The following is a 27,535-nucleotide window of genomic DNA, read 5'->3' as shown; positions in this document are numbered from 1 at the left end:
CTCGTAGAACACGTGAATAAGCTCTAATTTAGGATGTGAGTGCGCTATTTTGCAAATAAAAGTGGTTCCAAAAAAGTATTTGCGGCTTATTTTCCACATTTGTTACGTCCCATGATGATGACTTGTTGATGATGACGACGATAACGATGATGATCATGATGATAATTATTATCATAATATTATTTAGTTGATCAACTATAATATATATCTATATATCTATACAGACCAACCGGTAACTCGAGGACCTCCAGGGACAATGAAAGTTCCAACCAATGCTCCCGAGCCCACCGAACCTCCCCCCGTTTTTGAATGTCATCAAGATAACATCGATATCAACATACCATCTGATGCGGCAGATGGAGTGGAATGTTTCATACATCTGTTGGAGGAGAGTTTTGTCGTGACGTCACAGAATAGCATCAGAGTTCCTTACAAATTCTGCTGCTCGACTACTTGTTATGATTATGATGAATAATTAATACAGGTATGCATATTGTTGATTAGAGAATAAACGATAGGCATGCAGGTCCCATAATTATTTTGAGTTAGAGAATAAACGATAGGAATTTTTATTTTGACTATCCTCTACCGTGTTATAGTCGACAGGCAGGTCCAATATTTTGAGTAGTGGATGCCGGCGCAATTATATTTTTATTTTTCGAAATTCAGTTAGAACTTTTCAAAACATATGTCTAGGAAGTTGAGATGCTTTCTGTAGCCTACAAGAAACACTGTGGAAGGTTTTGAGATCAGTAGAGGGGCTACCTCTCAGCACAACAAGATAAAAAGGCCGCCTTTTTTCAGGCATTATTGTATACATGGAAACAGCTCTAAGTAAATAGTTTACACCGATTTTGAGATAAGTCAAAAGCCAAGTCTAACATGTACCATATGCTTATTTAGGAAGATGATTAATATCTTGTATATTTAATGCCTCATCAGTTACTTGGTATAACAGATTTACTGTAGAATAGTTCTTATACTATATTTTACTGTATTATTATTTTATCATATTGATAAAATGTGACCAAATGTTTATAACATATCTTCCAGGGTCTATGGTAAGACGGATGTGTCTTAATAATAAACTGACCTATGTCAATTCAGATCGTAGAGATGATATACCACTGGTGTGAATTGTGACCTTTTTCAGTCGAAATTCCCGGAGATCGAAGTTCCTTGACAACCATTAAAATTGGGCATCGCTCTTAAGGGATGGGGTATGAACGTTTGGACAGTATTTTTTGCGGGACATTAGAGTACATCAGACATACCGAGTTTTGTTTTTATGACACATTTAAGGGATCTGGAATGAGCGTTTTAAGCGTTTCGACAGTATTTTTTGATATCAGACATATTGAATTGCATTCTGAATACGATACGAAGAATGTCCTTCTGATATCAAATAATTTTGATTTTTTGAAATTCCCAATGTAATACACATTTTATGGCAAATGATCAAAAAATACTGTCGACACGCTTAAAACGCTCATTCCAGATCCCTTAAATGTGTCATAAAACAAAACTCTAAATGCTTATCCCTTCATTTTTCCACACAAGGTCACATATCATTTGTGTAACGTTTTAAATATAAAAGCGTTTAACCTGGTTCCAAAATAAAGATGGCTTCTTTGCCATATTGCAATTTTTTTACATACCCTGTAATTTTTTAGAATATTTATTATCCATAATTTATTAATTTTATATTTTCATACATTATGGATTTATAATCTGCCCATACGCAGCTCTTGGCGCATGAACAAATAAATGTCGCAGAAATGACGAATTAAAAAATACCAAGAAACAATACAAACAATACTCCGTCAAAATTATAAAAAGTATTAGGGTCGGCTACGATTACGTCGATCAAAAGGTTTACGCCTATACTGAAATAAATCTCTTGTCCTGTTTTTTTTTTTTTTCGTTTCTCTCACAGACGATATCGACCATACTACCAAAGGACCGTTTATCCTTAGTATTGTGATGTTTAATGTTGTTATTTATCTTATTTAACTTTATCTTTGTAATGTAAAAAAATATTAACATAAAAGCAAACGATGTTTAATCATATATCTGAATCATACATATGATTAAGTATGCATAAATAATAGATTAACAGTATATTATTGACTTCTTGGAACACAAAACTGTCAACTGCATTGGCTGCTTAGTGCAGAAAACGTTAATGCAAAGGCTGTTATTAACATTTGTGCTCATGCAGTTAGCTTTGATGTGCTCCAAGTAGTCCATAGGTAACTTAATCTGATCCAACCAGATCAAAGGAGGCATTGTTGACAATAACCACCAGCGTACACAATAACGAAAATGTGCTACGAAGTTGTTACATTACTAGCATTCTTAGTTTATGAGATATCACAATGGCAATTTACTTATCTACTTTGGCCAGGAACAACTTTGTCATTGATCCCTGAACATGTTTAAAGCAAAACTTCCTATGTAACCTCTTGGCAATTTTGTTTTAATCATGTTCAAGGGCCATAACTACATCGTGGCAGCTGGAAAACCTACTATGTGTCATTGGCCCATGAACATGTTTAAAGCAACACCTCCCATGTAACCTCTTGGTCGTTTTGTTTTAAACATGTTCAAGGGCCACAAAATCCAATCGTTGGGCAGGAAAACCTCCCCTATGTGTCATTAGCCCATGCACCTCTATGTTACTTCTTGGGAGTTTGTTTTGATGATGTAACAGGATTAAATACCATACCAATAGATGAATACAAATTTTGAATAAAATACCGCTCTTTTCAAAGATACTAATCTTACAAGTGCGAGTGATCAGCATGATATGAATACTCCATAGAATCACAATCCAGATCGTTATCCCTGTTCTTTGACATCTATGCATAGGTACCGCGTGACATTGTAGTGCAGGGCGATATATTTAAGAAATAAAGGTTAATACAGTATCATTTACACCCAGATAATGTGTCCGAGGCAGTAAAAACGTTAATAATAGGTGAGGCGCAGCCGAACCCAATATTTAAACGTTTTTACTGCCGAGGACACATTATTTGGGTGTAAAGAATAATGCTGCACTCTTTATTTCTATTCTATTACCTCAAAATAGTGCGATTTAAAGAGAAAATATCAAATTTTTGCCCAAATATTTTAGGCTGTTTACTTCAAGGTGGAGCGCGTATGCGTAGTGACTGCGCGTATTTTGTACACGTAACCAAGTATAATGCTATGCGTAGAATATGTTACGGCGCTTGACCCATTATTGCGACCCATTAATTTGATTCATGGGTCGTGAGGGTAATAGAATCAAAAATAATTGTATTCATCTGTTGCTATGGTAGGTAATCCTGTTACATCATCACTTCTGCGGCGAATTGACATATAAACTTTGGAAGCACTGTGTATGCCTTATGGATTAAATGGGGGTAACCCTATCGGTTTAGGATATGGATTCTCTTCAAACTTACATACAATGTCAAATATTGTCCCCTTTATCCATCTATGTGAGAAAACGGGAACAATTTCAGCATAAATGTGAATAATTAGCATATTAGCAAGCCAATACACTGGTACGCGTGAATTGCATTCTGGTCAGGCATCCCGAAACAACGGCCGAGCGCATGTCCCGGTGGAAACAGGAAGTGTTCGCCTTGGCACTGAAAACCGGCTCGCCCCTGTACACTTTTATACCCTCTATTCATACTGATTAATCTTAAAAAACATTACATGCCACTGCGCTCATTATCATTCTTGACAAGATAGCCCATGCTGTATTTACTTCGCTTAATTATTTCTTTATTTTTAGCTATATGATGCACATTTTCACATATTTATGATTTTTCTTTGTTTTATTTTTTAACAAATTTTTTAATGGGAGGTGCTCTCATAATTTTTTTCATATTCCTCGTATCATGCTTGACAATATAGGTCATGTTTCCTTATTTATTTCGCCTCTTATGTATTTCTTTATTTTTGTTTTTGTTTTATATCATTATAGCGCCATCTATAGTTTGACATTAGGGGGCATATTTGATGTATTTTTGCGGACGAATTGGTACTGGGGTGAAGTCTTCCGAATCTATTCCGATTTCATTCTATGACTACCCAAAACTCCCGTGTCGTGTAAAATGCGAATAACTGGTAGCCTGTAAAAACCGCTGTGTTTCATGATTTCTCCGGAAATACATCGACTTGGAGCGTCAAATTTCAGGATAGTAATGAGAAAAATAGTATCTATTATGTGATACCAAAACCTCATCAACAATGAAAAAATCGGGGATGATGCTGTCGATCGGGTTACGGACCTTTAACTAAAAATGAGGTGTGCTTGTAATATTGTTATCCTTTTACAAAATAATGCCGTTGCTTTATGTGACGGTACAATTCTTTCAGAGAAATCCTGATTTGTGATTCTATTGTTATTAATCGAATAAATGATATTACTATGAAGCATGTGAATCTTGTTGTTAGTTTCTTTATTCTTTATTTAAAAGGGGTGTGTATTCAGTTGCTCTCTTGACAAGGTGAGTCTAAATGATATACCGCAAAAACTCGATAGTTCGCTCGATAGTAAGCACATATGTTAACTATCGAGTTTTTACGTATGTGATGTGATCAAGCTGCAAGCAGAACTTATAGTCGGAAATATTGATTTTCTGCAAAATGAAGCTTATATACAAAACTAAAAATTAAATATGCCCGACTTTAGACTGATTTTGCTTGATCACAGACATACCCATTTTCTGTTTTAAAATCGTAAACATATTTACGATATTACAAACTGTTAATTGCAGGATATCTGAGAATCATAATTATGTTGTCTATTGCATGTGAAATTTTTATGAACGTGCCTCTTTTAGTTTGTAAAACAAAATCATTTGATAAAAGGACACCCCTAAAACCAAGTTACTAGAACCACGCTGTGTTTTCACTACCTGAACAGCAGTCGGTCCATGCAATACCTGAAAATGATTTACACCATGTTTAATGGCATACTTTATACTCGGGCTGTATAAAGCAGTGCAGGGGATCTGAAGTTCAAACAACAACTACTACTGATGCAAAGTGACGTCAACGCGTTGAGGCAGCTAATTTGTGTACATCTATGCGGCATCTTTTAGTACGTGCGTGCGTACGCCAGCGCTTTGAGCGTCAACTATCTACTTGAAGCTTCGCCTGATGAAATAGGTGGTCGTTTTATTATAGGAACTCAACGTTCAATATTCGATATTGCTGCCGGATCACTTCCTGTATTCAGCCTGGAAAAGTTCATCGAACTTTACTCAAACTTGCTCAATTGTAGTGTTTAAAAATGTAGTCCCGCTTGGTATTAAAATACTCCAATTTTTACAAAGATATGTCAAAATGTTCATTTTAATATCACATTTAACAAAATAGTTTTAGCTATCCAGGATTTTTCGCTTTAGGCTACGAGGTAACGCATTTAAATAGATTATCTGCCATCAAAGGCCTGTTGAAAACGTTGATCTATTTTGCTATATTACTTAGATAACGAAACACCATAGATTGTGTAGTTTATTCTTTATTTAAATTTCTATATCAAAACGAATATTTTGACAACCTTTTTTTTTCAAAATTGGAGCATTTCTATGTTTTTGACCCCCAGCCAAAAATTTCGGAAATATATAAGTAAAACACGGTCACGCTAGATAGGTCAAACTATAAAGCTGAATCCTGATGACTAGAGAAATATATCGGTATAGTTTAAACACAATTTGAGCAAGTTTGCAAGTTGTTCCTATGTGAAGTTCAATGATCTTTTCCAAACGGAATGTACAGGGTGTGATCGGCAGCAATATGGAATATTGAACCTTGGCTATTTATTCATAACCTCATGAATATACGTGTGTGATCCAATCATATTTCATTATTTTGTAAAAATGCAAACGCAAATCGAGGTCATTAATATCTCACAATTGACCGCAAAATGCGTAAAAAATTGCTCGAAAGTAACCTCCGGGCGTCGAACTAATTGCCCTGCCGTATTTCGATTGCGCGCTACCATATTTGCACAGATTGTGATTCGAACTTTTTTATTGGTCGTCCTTTTTAGCCTGTTCGATTTTTTGGAATGGGAGAATGTAATATTTTTTTTTTTTTTATAAACTTATGAGGAAATTTTTTGTTATTTTGTAAAGTGAAATGATGAAAGTGACGATTTTGAATGTGGAGAATAACTTTGCATCGGTATCGTCAGGCATTGTGAAAAATCTAAACATTTTGAATATCTTAGGTTCAAAAGGCAAAATGTTTAGATTTTCCACAATTCCCTCCAAATAACCGATGCTCAGTTATAACCTCTAAATAACATACCCAGATCATAAAACCTTAGTATCTTGTCAGCTGAATAACCTTTCTGAGCTCCCAGTCTATATGCTGTATTTGTAGTCGTGTAGCCAGACAGAGTCTGTTTTTCAAATACGTCTCTCTTACACTCCTATGCCAACCAAACTATCGACAGTAATGGGCTATTCCAGTTGAAATCCACACTACCCCTGTGGAAGATTTGGAAATATCTTCCACGGGTGGAGTACTTTTTTCAAATGTAATTGGTCAGGGTTATTCATTTGGAAACCCACACTACCACTGTATGTAGATGTACTATTATCTTTCACAACTGGAGTTAGTATTTCAAATGGAAGTTGCCCAATTATTCGAAACCCATACTCCCTCTGTGGAAGACTTTAGGTAAAACTTCCACTGGGGGAGTGTGGACTACAAATGGAATAGCCCACTATGCGCCACAGGTGGATTCAACACCGACTCGTGCACATCCGTTTTCAGTACATTGCAAGTCACAACGAGCAACAAATAATATACCTACAGGATAGACTATAACGCTACTTATATTCAAACCCACCAAACGCACATACGTGCTTCCATTACTAAAATCTAAATTCATAACCGTCATTTTAAACTCATCACTCAACCATATCTCAAGATTTTATTCTCCGAAATTTGTTGAAATAAACAATTTTTATCAAAACTTACATTTCGCCCTTCAAAAAGTCGAACAGGCTAAAACGGACTTACCAATTACAGCACTGCGCAGTCACGCCATGTGCAAATATGGTAGTTGCGTGCGAGTGTAGAGTTCCGGCGCAACAGATGCGCACTACGCGGAAGTCATTGTACCGCGTAAGCATACGCGGAGGTCATTGATTAGAGGTTAATAACTGCGCATCGGTTATTTGGAGGGCATTGTGAAAAATCTAAACATTTTGCCTTTGGAACCGAGGAATATCCCGAGGGGCGTAGCCCCGAGGGATATTCCGAGGTCCAAAGCAAAATGTTTAGATTTTTCACAATGCCCGACATATTACCGATGCAAAGTTATTAACCTCATTCATAACCATCACTTTAATCTCTTCACCTACAAAATACAAAATTTAGCTCAAAAGTTTATAAAATAGATGATTTTTACATCTTCCCTTTCCCAAAATCGATCAGGCTAAAACATGACGACCAATAACAAAAGTGCGTATCACAATCTGTGCAAATATGGTAGCGCGCAATCCAAATACGGCAGCCAGCGCGCGCGCAGTTTGTTCGACGCACAACAACACGCAAACTCCGGTCAATTGTGTGCGACATTGGAACAATTACGCATTTTGCGGTCAATTGTGAGATATTAATGACCTCGATTTGCGTTCGCGTTTTCACAAATAACTAAATGTAATTGGATCGCACACATCGCGTTTATTAATGAGGTTATGAATTAGAGGTTAATAACTGCGCATCGGTTATTTGGAGGGCATTGTGAAAAATCTAAACATTTTGCCTTTGGAACCGAGGAATATCCCGAGGGGCGCAGCCCCGAGGATATTCGAGGTCCAAAGCAAAATGTTTAGATTTTTCACAATGCCCGACATATAACCGATGCAAAGTTATTAACCTCATTCATAACCGTCACTTTGATCTTTTAACTTTACAAAATAACACAAAATTTTCCTCAAAAGTTTGTAAAATAAACAATTTTACATCTTCCCTTTCCCAAAATCGATCAGGCTAAAACAAAACGACCAATAACAAAAGTGCGTATCAGAATCTGTGCAAATATGGTAGCGCGCAATCCAAATACGGCAGCCAGCGCGCGCGCAGTTCGTTGGACGCACAATACGGCGCACGCAGAAGTCAATTGTGTGCGACATTGGAACAATTACGCATTTTGCGGTCAATTGTGAGATATAAATGACCTCGATTTGCGTTCGCGTTTTCACAAATAATAAAATATGATTGGATCGCACGCATCGCGTTTATTAATGAGGTTATGAATGGATATCAATAACCTCCGCGCCGGTGTGCGTATGTCATCTAACGAGCAATTTGATTGGGACGCACATAATGGCGTAATACGCGGAGGTTATGAATTAATAATATATCAGCTGATTCACCCTTCTGGGCTCCCCGTACATGTGATGCATTTGTTATTGTGTGTCCAGACATAATCTGTTATTCTAATACGTCTTTCTGTTACACTCCTATGCCAACCAATATATCGATAGTAATGGGCTATTCCAGTTGAAATCCACACTACCCCTGTGAAAGATTTTGGAAATATCTTCGACAGGGGGAGTACGTTTTTCAAATGTAATTGGTCAGGGGTATTCATTTTGAACCCCACACTCCCCCTGTATGTATATTTATCTACATTTTCCACAACTGGAGTCAGTATTTCAAATGAAAGTTGCCCAATTGTCTGTTCTATTCGAAACCCATACTCCCTCTGTGGAAGACTTTAGGTAAAATCTTTCACAGGGGGAGTGTGGACTAAATGGAATAGCCCCACTATGCGCCACAGGTGGATTCAACACCGACTCGTGCACATCCGTTTTCAGTACATTGCAAGTCACAACGAGCAACAAATAATATACCTATAGGCATCAGATAGACTATAACGCTACTTATATTCAAAGCCACCAAACGCACACACGTGCTAACCACTTCCATTACTAAAATCTAAAATTTTCTTATTGCCATTGCTTTATAATGCATCTCATATTTTATGCGTTACTTGAGCTTATAACAGAGAGTAATTTTAGGGCTATAATGTTAATAATTTATGGTAGTACTCCCTGTTCACAGCTAGCACACGCATAATAGCAGCATGCATGTATTTTAGTATATAACTTAGCACACTAGCATACATGTACGTACACACTGTGTATGCAGGGATGGGTAAAACCGCACTACACGGTAAGGAATTACTCCATACAACGTTTTATCATACTGCTTCAATATAAACCCTGGATATATACTGACAGTCTCAACACCTTTTTCTCGTATCTCTGTGTCGCTGAGTTTCTCATCACTTGTATTTATTTTCTACGAAAGGAAATGAACAGTTTGCTGGTTGCAGAAAGAGTGGGGGCGATTTGTCTTGCACATGTGTTGTGGTGATGAAAACTGAACGTATAAAAAGCAGTGTCAACGGTGTATATAAAATACGAGAGTATGTTATGTGTACACAATTCCACATGAAAGCCTAATGAAACATGTGAACATAATCGTGGATATATTTCAATGTATTTTGATGTGACAGGTTGTTCATGGTACGCACACAAGGAATACTAGGACACACAGTTATAGCTCAAAAGAAGGTAAGCGTTATTGGAAAATATTTTTAAGATGCATTGTAGCTGAAATAATATGGGTGTGTTCTTATCATTAAAATCAAATCGGTATTTAATGGAGTTAGTCTTGTATTGATGGTTTTGTTATCAGAGTCGTTTATCAAGAATTCTGCAGGTATGATTAGCTTAGTTCTTTTCGCAAATCTTTTGATTCATTTCCAGTATATTTTGTTTTGATGAAGACACAATATAGTAAAATATTAACCGTTTTCTGCACTTCTTGATATTTAAGTGCAACGTAAACTCTTCAAATAATTATGTATTTAAAGGGTAAACAATAAGGTAAAGTTGATAATATTTTACTATTTGATGCGTTGAGGTTTAACCACAAAGCACGCTCTTTCATTATACAGTGCAAAATGAAACATTGTTGAATTAAAGCCATAATTTTTACGAGCTTTTAAAATGAGTTTATGACTTTAAATCCCCAATGGAACATCATTGTTGAGTAGCTAAGATAGGAAATGAGGTTTTTTTCATGTTATAAATTGGTTTGGCTTAAAATTACCAGAAAACTTTGTTACTATTACCATTTTATAATAAAGAATAACTAAATTTAAATTTGACCGATATTGTTTATTAAGGCTTAACAATATAAAATGCGTACAGAGTCCTGCAGAGTTCTACGTCATAGTCGTAATGTGATTCTTTGGGATGCACGGAAATAAACAGGTCTTCAATGCAGTTATTAAAGCCGATCTAACGTAATTAGTCTGACTGTTAATTTGTCAAATTAATTAACTATAAATAAATAACGAAGCAGAATCACTATGATCTCAGACATGACAATATCTATGACATTTCGTACCCCCATAATGATTCTACATTCAAAGAATGACATTTGGATATGTTAGGTACAAAAGTTTCATTGAACTCTGCCCTGGGAATGCGATCATTACAGCTCATATTGGATGTTGCGTTTTGAATAAAGGGGGTATGTTTTGAAATAATCTTAGATTAATATATGCGTATCACTTGTTGGGAGTAAAATTGTACAAAATAATGCACGAGCGTCAGACGCATCAATATCTCAGTACAATTTCACTCTTAAGGCTACATGCTCTTTTTGGTTGAAATTTTTGGCGGGAAATAATCCCGCCAAAACATTAAAGTAATCTTTTGCCACAACTAAATATCATAGTCAGGAAATTAATGATGCATCTGGTAGCTTAGATCATAACTTTCATTATACTTAGTTGCAATTATCCCAGAAAATTCTTGATTTGTTTTACAGTGTCTTGAATTGTCGATGTTTTTGATCAAAAACATCACTCGGTGTATTTTGAAACTCGAGGCATTAACTCTTCTCAAATTAGCCCCAAATCATAATTTATTATATGCACGTGTTGCAAACACCAATGGGAATAATTGGACGTTGTTTGCGGAGCCTAAATTCGGTTTGATTTTATTTCACAATAATTCGAAGGTGAAAATTTTGACCTGACATTTCATTTTTGGATTTCCAATTTAAATTCATTGATACGTGATATTTTGAACAAATAAAGAGTACGCTTACCTTTCTGCAACACTTCCCGGTATCATCAAGCATCTGCTGATAACCAACATTTTAGCTGAAAACAGTCCCTTCCTATCATTTTTGAACAAAATATGGTTCACAAGTGCGTATGCTACGTGTATTTACTAGCACAGCGAGGTAATAAAGAGAGCTATTTACGGTGGGGTATCTATTGTAAGCTATTAGGGTAGGCCTATAGTATATATCTTCCCGCAAGTGACATAAGGGCGGTATATTCAAACGCTATTGTCTGGATCATTGAGTATCGATTGCGCACGTATACATGCAACAAGGATGTGTGTGGTCCTCCCCAGGTTTTGACATGAATTACAAATGATGTCGTGAATGACCCAGCGTTTTCATTTTATTATTACTAAATTAATCGTCGTTTATCACGAGTCCTAAGAGTCGTACCAGTTCAATTCATCAAAATTAATTTGTATTAAATGAAAAACAAACAGACAAGTAGAGTCATATGTCTTTCTATGACCGTATTCCTCCCAAAGTCTGATTTTCAATACACTAGAAACGTGTTGATATGTATATCTTTTAAAATCGCCGAATGTTAACCACAGTCACCGTTGCACAGTAGGCATCTTTAGCATTCATGGTGCAACTAGCAGTGGTTCGAACCCCGGTGAAAATTTTAGTATTTTTTATTCTTTTTACTAATGCGCTGTGCCGTTTTTCAAACACGCCCCTGAATGAAATTGATGGGCAAGTACCCTTAACAAGTGATACGCATTTATTAGCTTATTTCATACATAATAAGAATGATTTTTATTTTGTTAATCTATCGGCTCCAAAAGTTCAACTTAATCTGTCAGTGATTAACAAAGAAGCAGACATTGCGTATTTACTTGGGGTTTAAAGCTTAATTTATACTCCATCGCTGAGCAACGAGCGATTGGTACTTTTGACCAATAATATAGCGCTTTTAACAAAGCAACAAACGGAGTTCTATCTCATTGGCTAAAAACCAATCGCTCTCGCTCAGCGATGTAGTATAAATTCAGCTTAAATGTCTGACTCGGTTATTTTCCCAAATAATAGGCAATTATCAGATTTTGCCTAATGTGATGATATTTGTGCAATGTACTGATCGAGAAACGAACACGTAGTTAATTGCTTTATTAATAATAAACACACAGAATGGTCAGGGCTTTATAGTACAGTGTATGCAACATGGTCGCACACAAGGTGTGCAAATAGCATCGAGCAGGTAAAGCAAAAGAGGCAATGAATATTACATGCTCTCAGGAGGGTCCTAAGGGAGCTCTTATACACCAAGCGGTGTGCAATGACCGTGTGCACTTAAGCATGAAAGGATATGGAATATTATTTACGAGCACACGATTGCAGAAATGAAATTAAAGTTCAAGATAGAAAAATATTAAAATCAAGTTATATTAAAAAAATTTAATATTAAATTATCTTCAAGAAAGAAAGTATTTAGAAATTTAGAAGGGAGGAAAAAGAAACACGTTCCAATGATATTTTAAAGATTTTTTTTATTTTATATTAACTTGAAATAACTCAATTTTGAAAAAAAAAACCTTTAGCCTGAGCGGACTGGATCAGGTCAAACTTCTAATTCCCATTATTTCTTGCATGTTTAGTTTCAGTTTGTTTGTCATTGAAGCAGTATTGAATATTATGAAACATCTCATGCATGATAACAATAGGACTCGCTCACTATTCATTAATAGGTACATAAAATTTATATTGAATCTTGTAAATTGTTTTCTCCTCTCCTTAACAGTTCTATTTGATGAATACATATTCTTAAACACTTGAAAAGATTCCTACAATCTTATTGGTTCATACCTGTGTAAAATGACACGATATAACACGGTTCAGCGCGTGTGCATCGACGAACTCGATATTTGAATCAATCGGAGTCGCATAGCAACAACGGGACTGATCGATTTTAAGCCCTAAGTAATCATAATTATGGAAAGGTTTCTGTACAAAAACGATTCTCATATAAACCATCATGCACACAGTTTCCATTTCGATACACCTGAGCACACATTTTCGACCAAGAGCTCTCAAGCAAGCAGTGAATTGTCTCCGCACAGTCTTTGATTACACTACACGGTTGAGTGCATAGCAATGTAAGAGCTGTGGAGCTTAGCTGAAAAATGGGCCTCTTTGATTGTTTTTTGTCGAAACTTCAAGTGTTTCCTTCATCCAATCAGACTTTTTTTATATATCAAACGAAAGCTAACACTTCCCCCTATAACCACTTTTCGTCACTAGGTCAACAGATAACGCAATTCAATGTTATAGCAAGGCGAATGTGGAAAATATGTTGAAAACTACCTATCCAAGCACATTTTTTGACCAAAATGTAGGTTTTAAAAGTCAAAACCGCAAGCGTTCCTTACAATATGTTTCAAATTTTATGTCATTAAATTAAAAAGCACACTCATATTGTCCATATACTAGCGTCACTAGAATGAGCAATGGCCAATTCTCTTTAAATTGCAAATCTTGTGCAAAAGTTACTATTTTCGCCTGTTTTGTCATACGGTTGTAAATTCAATGAACTGTGACTTTGCTAAGAGCGCTTAAAGAGTCCTTGTAAAAATTTCGTATACTTATATTTTTATTTGAATTGAAGTGTTTAAGAATGAGAATATTCGCCTAGTTGTTTTACTTAAAATAATGATGTCGCTCGTGGTATTTAAGACGATAGATGCACGACAGCGGCTAAAAACAATACATTTAGCCTCTAAATATATAACTAATAAGCATAACTGTTTTTGAGCTGATTATTAAAATTCACAAAAAGCAGAAAATTGTCATGTGGAAATATCGTGAGTAATGTAGTTAAATTCTTATGGATTGTTAAAATAATACTTTTCTATAGAGACTCGAAGGTTTCCTGACTACGATATGCAAGAGCAAACGTGGTGTCAATAAAAATATTATTACATATTTCTACTTAGAGGTTCATGACTGCGCATCAGTTGTTTTGAGGGTATTGTGAAATATCTAAACATTGTGATTAGGAACCGAGGAATATCCCACGGGGCGCAGCCCCAAGGGATATTCCGAGGTCCAAAGCAAAATGTTAAGATATATATTTCACAATACCCGAAAAATAACTGATGCAAAGTCATTAACCTCATTCATAACCGTCATTTTTCACTTTTTTTATTCAATTTACGTCACATTTTCTTCTTTTAATTTGAAAACAGAACACAATTTCAACTTTATCTGTCGTTTTCCCTGTAAAAAAATCGAATAGCCCATTAAGGAAATACCGCTACCGACCAATCACACTAGCACGCAATCATGCGATGCCCAAATACGGCGGCCAGCGTCCGCGTAAATTTTTCGAACGCGTAACACGTCACGTAACGCGGTCATTGTAGAGCGTACTTTTAGCTACGTCACGAGACGCGGTCATTATATTTTTTCAATGACCTGCATTTGCGTCCGCGTATTTAAAAGTTATTATCTGTGATTGGATCGCACTTGCTGCGTATATTAATGAGGTTATGAATGCTTAGTAGTGGGTAAGTGCAATAGCTGCCATGTGTAGCTGCCATGCGTAGATGAGTACAATGTACTGTTTGTGTAAATTGCCATATGTTCTTAGGGCAGCTATTGTACATACCCACTTCTGGCACTATAAGCAGTCGTTTTGTCGTTTAAAGGGAAACCAGACTGATACTGCTAACCTTTTATTACAGTTAGAACAATTCTTTTGGTAATGTTTGGTGAAAAAAATAATGGAAATTTAAACCAATACCGTAAAAATTCGATAGTTAGCATATGTGCTTACTATATCGAGCGCTTTTAAAACATGCAAACATGAAGAGCCCCATCCACAAATCATCGATACACATACAATGACATAGTTATATACGAACAAGTAAACCTGCAAATGTGTGACTCAACTCCATTAGCTCGGTTAACCAATATACTAATGCAGTCGTTAAGCCAATTTAACGTAATTAGTCTGAATGTTAATTTGTCAAATTAATTAACTATAAATAAATAACGAAGCAGAATCGCTACGATCTCAGACATGACAATACCTGTGACATTTCTTAACCCCATAATGATTCTACATTCAAAGAATGACATTTGGATGTGTTAGGTACAAAAAAACTCTTATTTCATTCATAATGGGGTCATTGAATTCTGCCCTGGGAATGAGATCATTATACGACTCATAGTGGCTGTCGCATTTTAATGAGGGTGGTATGTTTTGACACTTGTTGGGTGTGAAATTATACAAAATAATGCACGAGAGCCGAAGGGGGAGTGCATCAGACGCATCAACATCTCAGTAAAATTTCACTCTCAATAAGTGATACGCATTCATTAGCTTATTTCATACATAATAAGAATGATTTTTATTTTGTTAATCTATCGTAAACTGCGTATTTATTTGGTATGTAAAGCTGAATATATACTCCATCGCTGAGCGACGAGCAATTGGAATTTGTTACCAATGAGGTTGCTCTGTTCCCAAAGCAACAAACGGAGTTCTATCCCATTGGCTAAAAATCAATCGCTATCGCTCAGCGATGTAGTATAAATTCTCGGTTATCTTCCCAAGTAACAGGCACTATTTGCCAGTATATACCAAAAGCTGATACTGCTGTTATGCATGTACATGAGAGGATAAACCAGTACATTTGTCATGGACTTTGTTTAATGTGATGATATTTGTGCAATGTACTGATCGAGAAACGAACACGTAGTTAGTTAATTGCTTTATTAATAATAAACAACCAGAATGGTCAGGGCTTTATAGTACAATATATGCAACATGGTCGCACACAAGGTGTGCAAATAGCATCGAGCAGGTAAAGCAAAAGAGGCAATGAATATTACATGCTCTCAGGAGGGTCCTAAGGGAGCTCTTATACACCAAGCGGTGTGCAATGACCGTGTGCACCTATGCATGAACGGATATGGAATATTGTTAACGAGCACATGATTGCAGAAATGAAATTAAAGTTCAAGATTAAAATGATTAAAATCAAGTTATATTAAAAAAATTAAAATTAAATTATCTTTAAGAGAGAATTTAGAAGGGAGGAAAAGGAAACAAACACGTTCCAATAATATTTAAAAGAATTTTTTACTTCATATAAACTTGAAACAACTCAATTTTGAAAAAAAAAAAATATGACCTTAGCCTGAGCGGACTGTATCGAGTCAAACTTCTAATTCGATTATTAAACGCATGTTTAGTTTCATTTCGTTTGTCATTTAAGCAGTATTGAATAATATGAAACACCACATAAATGATAACAATAGGACTCGCTCACTATTCATTAATAGGTACATCAAATTTATATTGAATCTTGTAAATTGTTTTCTCCTCTCATTAACAGTTCTATTTGAAGAACACATAATATATAACTAATAAGTATAACTGTATTTGAGCTGATTAAAATCAACAAAATGCAGAAAATTGTCATGTGGAAATTTCGTGAGTAATGTAATTAATTTCATATGGATTGTTAAAATAACACGCTTCTATTATAGAGACTCGAATGTTTCCTGACTACGATATGCAAGAGCAAACGTGATGTCAATTATTATTACATATTTCGACTGCTTAGTAGTGGGTAAGTGCAATAACTGCCATGTGTAGATGAGTACAATATACTGCGTGTGTAAATTCCCACATGTTCACAGGGCAGCTATTGCAAATACTTCAGGCACTAAGCTAAATTATTAAAAGGAAAATATACTGATATAGGACAAAATATTGTACGACATGCAATTTCACCGAAATTTTGGCTAAATATGATTTAAGTCAAATATCACTATCAGTTCGAATATTTTTTTAAAGGGCGAAAATAAAAATTGCTGGGTATCAACAAGTTGACAACAATCCTCTACCAGTGACCACTTTACCCGGGATCAGGTTGTAGGTCACATTATTTCGCGAAAGTGTTCGCACAGGATGATTTACGATTAACGTTAAGTGAAATGGGAAAGAATGTGTTATATACTGCGCACAAAAAGTATCCGAACAAAAACCAAAACCAATTTCCTAACTTATGTGATTTCCCTTACCTATTGTTACGGGTTCAGTCCCGCTTGACAGATTAACGCTCACTCCACTGTATTTATGTGCTTCTAGGGAAAGGTCAATATAATTTGTGTCACTTTTGAAATAAAAAGCTATCTGTTTTTATTCAAATTGCTATAAGTTGGTCAAATGAAGTCACATTGTGCCAAACATGTATCAAGTTACGCAGAATAAAATTCTCCATCTATCGATCGCTCTATTTTGTATTTATGTTTTAGTATCTTTAACCCTAAAAGGACCAATTACTACAAAATACTACTTGATATATGCGCTGTTCGTGCGTGCATCCCACGTGGTGTGAATCGCCCTAAGTGATATATAGGCACGGTTTCGCTGGCCAGCGAAGCCCAAGACCCGTGGCAAGGTATCACTCTTTATTCCTTCCTTCTTTCCCTTCCCGTCACGAAAAGGCCCTGAGGGGGTTAAGGTTAGGTCATGGCTTTTGATCGGATACCTTTTGTGCGCAGTATAGTACCGTATTCGGAAAGGACCATCCACGAAGTCAAACTGCTCAACCTGATTATCACACGGTAAGAACTGGGTCAGATTGGTTGACCTTTTCGGTAAATCCCATAAGCCTTTGCAAGTACACCTGAGATGTCGTCATTTGACGTCACGTCGCCTTGCAATGCGCAGTAACGATGTACGATAAACGATGTGCGTATCGCTGCAGATCGGCATGATGTCAAATGACGACATCTCAGGTGTATTCGCAAAGGCTTATGGGATTTACCGAAAAGGTCAATTGGCCAATGAAGTGCCGATGTGATGATGACTTGATTCAAGAAGCCAATCAGAACCCTTCTTTAGTACTATAGTAAGACGAAGGTTAAGATGCACATCTTTTCATCACCTTTCCCTTCATTTAGTCGACACTCTCTTGATTGACGACAAACCTGTCAGCATGTCATATTTATTATCATGCAAGTATTCCTACTGTAAAGCCCCAATCTATTGTGATGTAAAAAACACCTGTTTTCATTTTCGTTAAGTTCAATAGAACCATAAACTCTGCATTACCGTGTTGGCAATATCATGCATACGTACATCCAAGTATGCATAACTAGCCATGCATAATGAACACAATTTACATGTTTAACCGCGTGCTGATCAGTTTATTGATAGCTGCAAATCGCAAAATCTACAAAAAATTAAAACAATATATATTTCTGATTACTATGTGCACCTGAGGGTATTTGTAAGTTGTGTTTTGTCATTTGTGAGTGTTTCCTGGAGATGGTTTAGGCAGGGATGTTAAATTCCTAAATATTAATATTGATATCATTCTCATTTGAATTGTGGTATTTTTAATTTTGCTGGAATTTGTAATATTTTTCTATGTGTGAACTGATATCTCCATTAAAATTCTCCATTAGAATATAAGCGAATTGGTTTTTTTTTTAAACCAAGAAAAAATTACGTGATATATTAAGAAACAATATAGCATCAGCAAGCAATGGCGAACTTTACGTTCAACACACATTTTTCAAATGGGGCCACCCTTTCAGATAACCCTATTTTAAATTCACACTCCCTGTGTGGAAGATTAAGGTCATGTCTTCCATAGGGGGTGTATGGATTTCAACTAGAATAGCCCATTATATACGACTATCTTGGCTCTATTTTCTTCCTATAGTGACAGACAGGTGATAGAAGCACACAAATGTGTCTTCTGTCTATAAACAACTACAGGGTGAGCCAAAATTATATCTACCCAGCTTAAAAAATCTCTAAGAATACGGATTTTACAGGCTTTTGCAAAGACCTTTCTCACAGCTGCGGACCGATCGCTTGAAAAGAACTAGGTCACGCCTGTTCACGCGATGTTACGCCGATTTATCGGCGAATATGTTGCTTAGCCAATACAACTTCATACTTACGCCGTAAACTACGCCAAATTGGGCTCTACGACAGGACTTTGCAAATAGTTGTAAATGTTTCAAAATGTCATGATAACCTCTTAGATTGGTATGTTCTTTAGCATGTGAAACTTGATCAATGAACCTTTTATAGTTTTACATTGGAAAAAAGATAATTAAAAAAAAAAAAAAATACTCGAAAAACCAAGTTGCACGTGAATATTCAATAAAACCAAACTGTCTTTGATTATATTTTGTACAAATATCATTATCATAGGCCTACCTGAAAGGCCTTTCAGTATTCTTCTGAATAAAATGTTAAATTGATTAAACATCGTATATCTGATATGTATAAATTTCATCATTCATGTCTGAGTATGGCAAATGGATTTGTTCTTGTACGGTACCAGTATTTTGATGTTTTAGATATAAGAACTGTGCAATATGATACACCAAGCATTGTATAACCACTAACGCTCCGTATGTCGATATGAAAGTAGGTATTAAATTTTATATCTTTCGATTGAAACAACCATTATAAAAGATCAAATTTATGTGAAGGAGAAAACAAAACGCTAGCATGATTAAAGTTTAAAAGTTTTGATCCAATCCAAACACAAAAAAGTTATTCCCAGCTCTGAGCTCTCGGAATTTTCAGACGGTTACTCCGTCTTTCAGCAGCGAGGCTGAGACTGTCTGTGATGTTGATCATCAAAACACTATCACAACCGTAGCGTAAGTCATATTCAGTTTGTCCACGATTCCCGAAAAAAGTTGTAAAATTGTATACAGATAAATTTGACTCGATTACCCCATACTGTTTAGACGTACTTCACAGTACGTCTAAACAACGTAATCCACTCCCTGTGCAGGCAAGTAGCATGTATCATTGCAGATGGAACAATTCTATGTATGAATGCACAGTTAGGGTCGGTTCATAGTGTCGAATACCTTTTGTGACGTCAAAATATATACGGCAACGAATAAAATATGATGACACGCCGAGTTGAATCGGATTAAATATCGCGCAACTGATAGCGAGATACTATTGATTTATATGAAAGGCTAGAGGTCACCTGAATATCGTTCGACGAACGATGATTTCTAAAATCCCCAATGAAAATTAACCTGCACAGTTGTGCAAAATACGCCTGGATAGTTCCAAAATGGCTGATAACGAACTGAAAGAAAACGTTATTAGTGCGGTATAAGCGTACCCATTTTATATGACATAAAAGTAAGGGACTATATAAAGACGTACAGAAAAAGGGAAATAGGCAATAGCATTCCAATGCTGTTAAGTTATGTTTTATGCAAATAATATGATATTTAGGCTTACAAACATAACCTACAAATGTACAAGTGAACGGTTCATTGTTTGCTAAATCCAAGCGAGATCACCCGAAAATCTATGCAAGAGAAATTTCTACTGCTGCTGATGAAAAATCCTAGAGTGCGTTTGGAGTTTTTTCTGCACTTTACCAGTAGGCCTAATAAATTCATAAAAAATAAAAATAAAATAAACATTTAGAGCGAATGTTTTTACTCACTGCTCATCTGATCCACTTTCCCAGGAAATATCGATACTCCTTAGTTGTTTTCCCTGACTTTCCAGACATAATTATGAGTAAACATTAAAATTAATGTTTACAAAACAATCAAATATTTATACATTCGTTTGCATTTTGTACATTGTTAATATTAATAATGTACAAACATTAAAAAGGGGGCCTAAGAGTATGTCTATTTTTAATCATATACTAATTCCGCCATGCCCAAACATATTTTATATATGAAATCGTGTAAAAACTGACCCCTTGTAAATCTATGGAACCCAAATTCCAATAAAAAATAAAAACAACTTTGTTATCAAATACACTAGGACTATACATTGTATTACAGGAATTTAATAAATGGTGCATCTTAATAAATAAATAGATTAACACGGGTAATGGACGAGAAATATTTGGCAATACTGGATTTACCACAGAGCCAGTGAATAAAGAAATTAATTAGAATAAAAATAAATTAAATGAGAAAATGAAAGCAAGGACATTTGGTGAAGTATTGTTTTAGAATGCCAAGGAGTCCTACGTGTTATCCTGGCCCAGGACACTGATTAATGTAAATTCGACCCATAGTTATTTTATCTACTTTTGCCAGCATTCAACCTGTTCAAGGTGAAGTTATGCCTATTTTAAATAAAATTCCGAAATCTGAAGTATCAACGTTGTATCGTGCACAAATTATGATCCGAGACTATTTCATTTGACACGGTTGTATGGATTTCAAAAGATCGGTCCTATAATAGATATCGATTAGAGAATTACAGCAAGAGACTTTGAGGATGCCGTAATCCTCTTGACCATCAACCAATCAGATAGACATATTTCAGAAATATATTCGTAGAGTTGAAACTTTTTCAACTCTTGAAATATATATTTCAAGTAATCTCGTTTCACATTTAACAGCACTTTATGGCTTGCAATAAAGCCACAAAGGGGCGGTAATGCTAATATACGATTTCAGTCAAATATTGGTGCAAATATACGATTTCGGTCAACTATTTGGCTATTTGCCCAAAATTATGAAATGTATATCAGTAACAACTCTTAGGAGAGTTTTCGAGTAATTTTAACGAAATAATGAGGTAAAATAAAAGAAAACCCACTTACAATTTTGGACTTGACGCTTAACTGTGGTGTTCTAGGGGAATTAAAATATCACAATTAACATGTTTAATTCAAAATCGTTGTCCTACAAGCACATGTTAAATGGCTCGATTCACATTAGGTATAAGTTGGGACATTGTCAGATTGTGTGAACATTACAAATAAAAACAATAAGGTTGAAAAAGAAATAGCCATATAAAAATTATTTTAAAAGATCGTCTATTTGTAGCTTTATGACACTGAATAGACCAAATATCTGCCTCTGACGAAAAAAAAATGTTTTCCATGCTGATTTGTTTTTGTAACGAGTATGTCATTTCAAAAAGAAAGAAAAAAAAAGGCGGATATTACTTTTTAAAAACTCAACGCATTACTATTAATATAGTCGGGCTCTCATTCACGCGCGGATGGGAAATAGTGTTCACTTTATGTTTGATACGGTTTCTAGACTGAAATTTTGCGTAGAACACGCTCCCGTAGTCCACTTTAATTAAAAAAATGTGCCCAAAGTGCTTTTTTCCGGGGGTGCCCTACAATGGGGGTCAAAATTACTAAAAATGTATTCTAAGGCCAATGGTGGTGATTTTGGTGTCTAAATATATGTTTATGGACATGAGAAGGTCATTTAGACAGTTTACAAAATCCAAATGGCTTCCTTATGTTCCAAAATTCAAAATGGCGGCCAAAATTGTGAATTTTAGCCAAACTTATTTGAACGGCTTTTTCAGGCCGATGGTGGTGATTTGAGTGTCTATGAATATGTCTGTGGACATAAAAAAGTTATTTACATAGTTTATCAAAATCCAAAATGGCTGCCTTATATAAAATAAATTCAAAATGGCCGCCAAAATGCCGAAAATTATTCTAACTTATTTGAACGGCGCTCTCGGCCCGATGGTCGTGATTTGGGTGTAGGTATATGTTTGCGGACATGAAACAGTCATTTATATTGCTTATAAAAATCCAAAATGGCTGCCCCATGCCCAAAAATTCAAAATGGCGGTCAAAATGTCGAATATTAGTCTATATCATTTGAACGGCATTCTCAGGCCGATGGTGGTGATTTTGGTGTCCAGTTATATGTTAGGGGACATGACAAAGTCATTCAGCTAGTTTACAAAATCCAAAAAAGTTGCCCTATGGTCCAGAATTCAAAATGGCGGCTAAAATAGTGAATTTTAGTAAAAATTACTTCTTAAATAATAACTTCTTAATAAAAAGATATTCTTAGGCCAATGGTAGCGATATTGGTGTCTAGGTATATGTTTCTGACATATAGGCCCCTATAGTGTACATGACCAAGTCATTTAGAAGATGAAATCTTAAATGGCTGCCCTATGCTAAAAAAAGTGGTGGTCAAAATTGCAAATTTTATATTGATTTCACATAATTATCATATAGACACCCCAGCTTTTGGGACTTAATTTATGTTTTAAATCTAAGGTCGCCGTGTCACAATATAATCACTTGTAATTGGTACATAGATGCCCAAATTATTCAAAATGGCGCCATTAACCAAATAATAACATTTGATGTCCATTGATCTATTATGATTTAAAAAGGTGGCCAACTGTTGTATATCCCGTAAAAGGTAAGCGATTTCTATCTTTAAACTGGGGTATTTGAAGATCGGCCATAATAAGAAACATAATAATCATTATTACGCAGTTAAGGAAAGTGATTAACCCTAGAATTACGTAGGAGGTTGTACCACCCCTAAGGTTTTCCATCCGCCATAAAAAGAAACACGCGTCTTTACGCCCAAACGACTTAAACTAATCGTAGATCCATCATGTACGCTCTTTTAAGTGATACAATTTTTACCCCAGCACCTTACCCGGGGTATGACCGACCATCAAAGATGATTGATCATAGAGGGGGAGTGAGGCCCACCATAGGTTTCTACAGTAAATACAGTTTCATTTCACTCTTGTAAAATTATTCCAAGATATATTGACTTTTACTTGTTAGTTAGGTTGAAATAGTCATTTTCTTTTATATTTATGAGACAATTCGGTGAAAATCGCATGTTCGTAGAATTTTTGGGAGAAGATCAATTTTGCCTATACTTTTGTAAATAACCAGAATTGAATACATGAATACAAAACCCACCCAAGTCTATCGAAAGTGATTTTGAGAAAACTAAAAACCAAATGTGTATCATACATGCCGGTATAGGCCATTTTGGATTTCACATGCTAATAGACCCACGTAGAGGGTTGATTTGGGTTCAACTTTTATACATATGATAGGCCTATATATAAACAACAATTTTCCATGCTTAACTCAATTTGGCCAAAGTATGGACTTGGGTGGGTTGTGCATTCATATATTCAATTTTGCAAGCATGTGCTCACATTATGACGTCATAGCGATATTATGTGGGGAATGTTTGTACTTCTTTTGGTATTACTGGATAGACGAGACCCATAGCTATACATTGGTACCAAATACAATTGAAAATTAGGGGCATTTCAATCAATGCACTGCACTGGCACTGTTCTCCCTTGGTTCCCAGGTTCCCAGTTCTAGTGTTAAACGTACACATGTTTCCACTTTTGATTTGTTATGAGTTAAAATGAGTCCAGGGATGCCGTTTTCAAGCAACCAGCCGTAGTTGAGAGGATATGTCTGTTTATACAAATCATAAAAGCAGTTAACAATGCCATTTGCGACGAATATTACTCGCAGGATATGACATTTCGTGGTCAAGGAGCCTTTGCTAGGGAGTAAACTTTTAGGCGTTTCTTCCTCATGCCACTATCACCATGATGGTATATAGGTAACTGCGAAAGCTGGATTTGTTAGAAGCTGTAAACAAGCCATCACATTCGCTTGTTTGGTAATAATATTGACCAAGACCTGTTATCCTTCTTATAATGGCGAGTATCCATTGAGCAATGATAGATGATAAACAATAGTTGCCACTTTTAGCACATTAATTTCACTCATAACAGATCAAAAGTGGAAACGTGTGTAAGTTTTACCCTAGAACTAATGAGCCATATATTGTAACACAGACTACAAAGGGGTGGGGTGTTGCAACCCCCCCCCTAATTTTCAATTACAAACGTCATATGCCGTTATAACGGTTATATTTGGTACCAAAGTATAGCTATAGGTCAACTCTCTCCAGTGATTCCAAAAAAGTTCACATTCCTCAGTTATAATATCGCTATGACGTCATAATGTGATCACACCCTTGTAAAATTGGGAAATTTTGGCTATCTACAAAAGTATAGGCAAAAAAAGTGCGATTTTCACCAAATTTTCTCATAAATATAAAAGGAAATGACTATTTCAACCTATATAATTAACAAGTAAAAAGTTAATATATCTTTTACAATTTTACAAGAGTGAAATGAAATTCATGATGGGCCTCACCTCCCCCACCCCATGGCCATCTTTGATGGTCGGCCCTACCCCCGGGTAAGATGATTGGGCAAACATTTTATCACTAAAATGAGCGCAATGGATGGATCTACGATTAGCTTAAGTCGTTTGGACGTAAATACGCGTGTGTTTTTTATGACGGATGAAAAACCTTTGGGGTGGTACAACTCCCTGCTTTAGTTCTAGGGTTTATCACTTTACTTATGCGTTATAATGATTTCCATAATATGATGTTTCATATTATGGCCGCCAAGGTCTTCAAGTGCCCAGGTTTAGAGATAGAACTAGTTTACATTTTACGGGATATACAACATTTTCAATCGTCTTTGGACTACCTTTTATATCAAAATAGATCAATGGACATCAAATGTGATCCTTATAGTGTTAGTTAGTATTAACAATTGGTTTAATGACGCCATTTTGAATATTTTGGGAATCTATGTTCCATTTATAAGTGATTATATTGTAACACGGCGACTTTAGATTTAAAACAAAAATTTAAGTCCCAAGAGCTGGGGTGTCTATATGATAATTAGATAAAATCAATGTAAAATTTGCAATTTTGGCCACCATTTGATTTTTTTGCATAGGGCAGCCATTCTAGATTTCATCAACTATCTAAATGACTTGGTCATGTACACTATGGGGCCTATATGTCAGAAACATACCTAGACACCAATATCGCTACCATTAGCCTAAGAATATCTTTTTATTAAGAAGTTATTATTTAAGAAGTAATTTTTACTAAAATTCACTATTTTAGCCGCCATTTTGAATTTTGAACCATAGGGCAACATTTTTGGATTTTGTAAACTAGCTGAATGACTTTGTCATATCCCCAAACATATAACTTGACACCAAAATCACCACCAGCGGCCTGAGAATGCCGTTCAAATGATATAGACTAATATTCGACATTTTGACCGCCATTTTGAATTTTTGGGCATGGGGCAGCCATTTTGGATTTTTATAAGCAATAAAAATGACTGTTTCATCATGTCCGCAAACATATACCTACACCCAAATTACGACCATTGGGCCGAGAGCGGCGTTCAAATAAGTTAGAATCATTTTCGGCATTTTGGCGGCCATTTTGAATTTTTTTTGTATAAGGCAGCCATTTTGGATTTTGATAAACTATGTAAATAACTTTTTCATGTCCACAGACATATTCATAGACACTCAAATCACCACCATCGGCCTGATAAAGCCGTTCAAATAAGTTTGGCTAAAATTCACCATTTTGGCCGCCATTTTGAATTTTGGAACATAAGGAAGCCATTTTGGATTTTGTAAACTGTCTAAATGACTTTTCCATGTCCATAAACATATATTTAGACACCAAAATTACCACCATTGGCCTTAGAATACATTTTTAGTAATTTTGACCCCCATTGTAGGGGCACCCCCGGAAAAAGCACTTTGGGCACATTTTTAATTAAAGTGGACTACGGGAGCGTGTTCTACGCAAAATTTCAGCCTAGAAACCGTATCAAACATAAAGTGAACACTATTTCCCATCCGCGCGTGAATGAGAGCCCGACTAATAGGCCTATAATTATAATTATAATGTTATACTTGATTAGATAACAATTAGCCATGTGTTTGATAATTACAGATAATAAAATATGCAAAATTGCTTCTCAAAGCAAATTAAATTACCTGGAATATGATTATCATGGTGTTAACGTATGCAGTTTAAAGTGAATTGTAAACAAAATGTGAAAAAAGAAATGGACCTCTTGCATTATATGACCACTGGGGGTCACTTATATTCAATTTGCTCCACCTGATCATCCTCTACCCCGCAAATTATGCTAATTATATACCAATTATTCAAATGTTAATAATTTTTTACAACATTTATTATGCTTACTGTATTGGTCTCATCACAAGCTTTAGTTTGACACCAAATTTAACTACATAGGCTGTAGGCCTATATTATGAACCCCAAAATGTCGCGCGCATGTTACATCTCCACTTAAAACGCATGGCCACTTATTGACTTATTTATTGACTTATTTCTTTCTTTATTAACTTATTCATTTATTTATTCATTTTTATTTTACAGACATTAAATCATGACAGTAGTTCAATATTGAGTTTACCTATTATTGTATTGACTACGTTAAAGAAATTCTCTAAATTTTGCTTACCTAGGTCAACGGGCAATACTTGTTAACAGTCGGGCAACGCTGTGAATTGTAGAAATATATCTTTCTCCGGTTCATAGTTTTATATTCGAAGCCGCATATACTTTGACGACCAAAAAAGTATTCGAAGTCGAATATTCGCCTTCGAATATACACTTTGAACCAGCCTTTACGTCGTTTATGTTTATCATGGCCTCATAAAGCCGTACCTTCGGGAATAAACACATTACTTAATCA

General features: G+C 35.6%; 2 protein-coding genes across 2 annotated transcripts in view; both read left to right on the top strand.

Annotated features, from left to right (window-relative positions):
• The window catches only part of LOC140145849 (uncharacterized), a 138,382-nt gene extending 133,942 nt beyond the window's left edge, over positions 1 to 4,440 (top strand). Inside the window, exons 11-12 of the mRNA XM_072167537.1 lie at positions 225 to 484; positions 1,937 to 4,440. Coding sequence (XP_072023638.1) covers positions 225 to 475 — 251 coding nt within the window. The 3' untranslated portion in view covers positions 476 to 484; positions 1,937 to 4,440. The remainder of the gene's footprint in view (positions 1 to 224; positions 485 to 1,936) is intronic.
• A 4,690-nt stretch (positions 4,441 to 9,130) lies between these two features.
• The window catches only part of LOC140171231 (uncharacterized), a 295,550-nt gene continuing 277,145 nt past the window's right edge, over positions 9,131 to 27,535 (top strand). The window contains exon 1 of the mRNA XM_072194455.1: positions 9,131 to 9,602. The gene's annotated coding sequence lies outside the window, so the exon portion shown is untranslated. The remainder of the gene's footprint in view (positions 9,603 to 27,535) is intronic.

Source organism: Amphiura filiformis, chromosome 2 (assembly GCF_039555335.1).
Source record: "Amphiura filiformis chromosome 2, Afil_fr2py, whole genome shotgun sequence".
In the NCBI taxonomy this organism is placed as follows: domain Eukaryota; kingdom Metazoa; phylum Echinodermata; class Ophiuroidea; order Amphilepidida; family Amphiuridae; genus Amphiura; species Amphiura filiformis.
Note: the sequence above shows the minus strand (reverse complement) of the source record. Positions and strands in the feature narration are given on the sequence as shown.